This window comes from Borostomias antarcticus (assembly GCF_949987555.1).
Source record: "Borostomias antarcticus genome assembly, chromosome: 16".
Classification (NCBI taxonomy): domain Eukaryota; kingdom Metazoa; phylum Chordata; class Actinopteri; order Stomiiformes; family Stomiidae; genus Borostomias; species Borostomias antarcticus.
This window is the reverse complement of record NC_140249.1, coordinates 22,498,925-22,503,924: the sequence shown is the minus strand read 5'-3', so window position 1 is coordinate 22,503,924 and position 5,000 is coordinate 22,498,925. Positions and strand designations below refer to the sequence as shown.

Sequence of the window (5,000 nt, the reverse complement as noted above, 5' to 3'; positions counted from 1 at the left end):
TTAATCCAATTGAGCATGTATTTCACTTTCTGAAGACAAAACTGAAGTGAAACCGGCCAAAGAACAAGCAGGAAGTGAAGACCGCTGCAGTAGAGGCCTGGTAGAGCAACACCAGGGACCAAACCCGGCGTCTGGTGATGCCGATAGGTTCCAGACTTCAGACTGACAATGACTGCAAAGGATTTGCAACCAAACATTAAAAGTGACGATTTGATTTATGGTTATGCTAGTTTGTCCAATTACTTGTGGTCCCTTAAAAGGGGGGGGTAGTACACCGTTCACCTGATTAGAATGTGAATACCCTCAAATTAAAGCTGAAAGTCTGCACTTAAAGCACGTTTCAGTGTTTTATCTCAAATGTATTGTGGTGGTCTACAGAGCCAACATGATGAAAATTGTGCCAATGTCCAAATATTTATGGACTTAACTGGTAACTGGCTTTGTTCAAGCTCTCCAATAGTTTAAATCTAATTTAAAACATGGCGAAACTAATTTAAATATGATATAATGATATATGTTTTACTCTTTGTTGATCACCTGGAATAAACAAATTAACAACACAGGCAATCTGTTCGAATTAACACACATTTAGCATGCTTTATTTGGGATTTTAGTAAATCAAGCCCTCAGTCGTTACACATCCACGGACAGCAGAACCAGATGGCGAGCGTTAATGACCTGAGGATAAGACGGGAGAGCACAGCGTTCCTGCTGCGGTCCACTGCTGCTTTCTGGCTGACTGGTTTGAGGCCTCGCTAAATGAACGATGAACTGACTGACCGTCCGTCTGTCTGACTACTAGGAGTCTTGCTTACTGACCTGACTGGCTGGTTCTTGGCTGACTGGTTTGCGGCCTCGCTAAATGAACGATGAACTGACTTACTGACCGTCTGTCTGACTACTAGGAGTCTTGCTTACTGACTGGCTGGTTGTCGGTGTATCTGATTGTCTGTCCATCTGACCGACTGACCGGTACTGCGCCATATGCTGCTGATTTGAGGAGGAACGGTCACGGATAATGGATTAGACACGGGGAGACAGGGGTGCATGCCGATGACGGGCTTCTTATCGACGGCACCCAGCTGCTCCGACGCCCACTCCTCTCTCAGAGCTGCTGGAGGAGCAGAGCACTCAGCCAGAACCACTCGGTCCAATTAAAACCAGGGTCCAAGCAGATCATCCTGGGAATATTTGGGCTATATATACACACTGTATACACCCAGGTCTAAATATATAAGCAAATGTCCGTGACAAACACACACCCAGTTGTTTAATGGAATAAGGGAGGAAAGTGGATTTAGCTCTCTACTCTAATTTCCAGTGGCCAGCTGCAGAAAACTGGCTCAAACCATTAATACAGTAGTGAGCATAGTCACATCAAATAGGGATGCACGATATTATCGGCGCCGATAATTATATTATTATGTATATCGGCGATATGAAATTTTAGCTGATAGAGCCGATAATATGAAGCCAGTGTTGCTTTAACATCACTATCTTTGACACCTTTTTTACTCTTAGATTATTATTATTATTTTATTTTGTATTATTACGTTATTTTGTTCTCATAACAGGAGGCCAGATTCACTCTTGGCTATAGAAAGCTTTGTGCTTTATAACAGATTTTGTTTCCACTTGTTCTGGTAGTGCTGTACTTCACTAGAGAAAATAAATGAACAGTTGAAGAGTCAGAAGTGTTCTTTTTTCTTGTGTTAACAAAAGTGATGCCAGTTAAATTTGGTTAGATCAGAACGATGTAATATTAAATCATCCATCTTGGCTCACTGCATCTTAGGCGTTCTTACCATCAGGTGTGCATGAACTACAAGTTATCAAATTATTTTTAAAATACAAAAACATGCGAAATTATATTCGTTATCATATCGGTTATCAGCTATGAGAAGCAGGTAAATATCGGTTATCCGTATCAGCTGGAAAAATGCATATCATGCATCCCTAAAATCAATATCCACTGACTCCACAAATAACTACTGTATCATGGTTAGCATGTACAGTACCACTATGAAGCATGGACATTTTAATAGATAGATGCTGAAGCAGGACCGTTTCCCGGGTTGACGCTATGATGAGCTTCTTCACCTTCATCTTAGTGGTGCATTGTGTACATAATATGGTGTGTGTTGTTAAATGTGACTGCATACTACTAACCCTGTCTGCCTCTCTCCTCCCTAGAGTCTCTCTGTCTTGTATTCTAACCAGGTCCTGTAGACGTCACCCTGTAGACGTCACCCTGTTTCCTGCAGGGCACCATGACTCGAAGAGAAGAGGTCCCACTGATATCCCCCTGATCCCTGTAGAGGTCCCTGTCTCCCCCTCCCCAAATACTTAGGTAACATGTTTGTAATTATTTATCTACTCCTCTATTTTTTACAGTGTTACGTTTCTTATAATGTAGTATTTTTTCTATGCATAGTGCTCTGTAAAATGTTACTATAGTTAACATAGCTTCATTTTCCGGGAGCTTGCTCAATCCTCTTGTTGAGAGAACAGGGAAGAGGTTTTACATTCCTCCTATACTGAAACTGTGTTTTTGCTTCTCTCTGGAAAAATTAGGGGTCATATAAGCATGTACATCCTCTCCACTTTTCTTTCTGTAAAGCCACGTGCATTGTGCATCCTTGGTGTATGAAATGTGCCATATAAATACCCTTTAATTTGATTTGATTTAGTGTTTTAAGAGCGCCCAAATGATTACACACATACCATTTCCTTGAAGGCGTTCTCGATGGCTCCTATGACCATGCTCTCGCGCTGCACCTTCTTCTCTGTGAAGAAGCGTGTGGGCGGGGTGCCGGGGGACCCGGGAGGGGCCCCGGCCGCGCCCCTCAGAGAGGCGGCCCTGGTGAGCGCGCGGTGGGAGGTGGGGGTGAGGTGATGGTTGGTGGGCGCCTCCCCCTGGCAGGTGGGGGGCAGGGCGGCGGGGTTGCGCAGGATGTCCACCACTTCCTGTAGGTGCTCTACGATGTGGTGCTGGAGGAGACGAGACGCCACCACCGCCGCCCCGGACCCCGCGTGACCGTCGAACAATGCCCAGTAGTGGAACGACAACCCCTCAGAGTCCTGGAAACACACACACACACAATTTAATATACTATAATATACTATGTATAATATAATAATAACATGCTTAATTTGGATGCACAATAAAAGATTGTTATTGAAAAAGGGGATTGCAATTTCTCAGGTCACACACACACACACACACACACACTATAATATACTATGTATAATATAATATAATTTGGATGCACAATAAAACATTGTTATTGAAAAGGGGATTGCAATTTCTCAGGTCAGACACACACACACACACACACACACGAAAGCTACTGTCTAGAAGTCTAAAACATGAGCCTGTCAAGAAAACCCCAAAATACACTATATGGACAAAAGTATTGGGACACCTACATATTATACCTACAGGAGCTGTTATGACATCCCATTCTAAATTCATAGGCATTATGGAGTAGGCCTAGGTCCCCACTTTGCTGCTATAACAGCTTCCACTCTTCTGGGAAGACTTTGTACAAGATTTTGGGAGTGTGTCTGTGGGAATTTTTGCCCATTCATCCAGAAGAGCCTTTGTAAGGTCAGACACTGATGTTGGGCGAGAGATCCTAGTTCGCAATCTCCGTTCTAATTCATCCCAAAGATGTCGGATGGGGTCGAGGTCAGGGCTCTGTGCGGGCCAGTCAAGTTCTTCCACACCAACCTCACCCAACCATGCCTTTATGGACCTTGCTTTGTGCACTGGGGCACAGTCATGTTGGAACAGGGCCAACTGTTCCCGGAAGGTTTGAAGCATAGAATTGTCCAAAATGTCTTGGTAAGCTGAAGCATTAACATTTCCCGTCACAGGAACTAAGGGGCCTAGGGCAACCCCAGAAAAACAACCCCAGACCACTATCCCTCCTCCACCAAACTTTACAGTTGGCACAATGCAGTCAGGCCAGTAACTATGAATCCGGGCCTATGAATTTAGAATGGGATGTCATAAAAGCTCCTGTAGGTGTAATATGTACATAGGTATCCCAATACATTAGTCCATATAGTGTATATCATACACTTGACACTAGCTAGATCATTGTATTGAGTCAGAGTGTGTGTTGATGTGGGTTCCCTGGAGACTCAGGAGGTATGATGGAACATCTGCAGAAGATAACAAGTCTGGTTCTGAAGAGCTTCTTGCTGATCTGTGCCAGCTCGGCACTATTAATGCATCATGCACACTTCCACTGGCTGAGGTGACTGAGGACATGAGTCGCAGGGCTGAATCAAATGTGTTATTGATCAATCAATCAATCAAAGCTTTATTTGTATAGCGCATTTCATACCCAGAAGCAACACAATGCGCTATTGATGAGATGGAATAACAGAGTGCACACCAACACACACACCAACAAACACACACACACAATGTCTAAAATACCATAGTTATTGATCAGTGCTATCGCTGGGGGCACAATACTGCATTATAAATGTCTCTGTAACAGTGTAGGAAAGGGCTCCTGGACTGTGTGTGTGTGTGTGTGTGTGTGTGTGTGGGGGGGGGGGGGGCGGGTACTCACAGCATTCTCCCTGAGCCCCAGTCCCTCTCCGTTGGGCAGAGATGACCTCCTCTGAGTCGTAGGGGTCCGGTTGGGGCTGGAGCAGCCGTCCGACCTCCTCTGGACCAGAACCACCTGACAGCAGGCCTGGTCCTCGTTCAGAGTGCTTTTCCCTGCATTGATCACCCTGGAGCAACAAAGGACACCATGTTAAATAGACTGTCCAGTTGTTGTGATAGGTTTCACGCATTAATCATTATATGTACAGTGTGTGTGTGTGTGTGTTTAATTATCATCTCTATGTAGTCTAAGAAAATAACAATTAAAAATATTGTTCCCATGAGATCTCTCCCGTCCATCTGAAAAAAGGGGGCGGAGATGAGAGGAAGAAAGGTTGTGGCTAAAGTTCAATCAGTTCAAAAGGAATCAATC

General features: G+C 44.2%; 1 protein-coding gene across 1 annotated transcript in view; it reads right to left on the bottom strand.

Moving 5' to 3' along the window:
- ppm1h (protein phosphatase, Mg2+/Mn2+ dependent, 1H) overlaps positions 1 to 5,000 on the bottom strand; it is a gene marked incomplete at both ends in the record, with an annotated part of 23,122 nt that overhangs the window by 14,246 nt on the left and 3,876 nt on the right. Inside the window, 2 exons of the mRNA XM_084450867.1 lie at positions 2,725 to 3,081; positions 4,590 to 4,755. Of these exons, the coding sequence (XP_084306993.1) occupies positions 2,725 to 3,081; positions 4,590 to 4,755 (523 nt within the window). The remainder of the gene's footprint in view (positions 1 to 2,724; positions 3,082 to 4,589; positions 4,756 to 5,000) is intronic.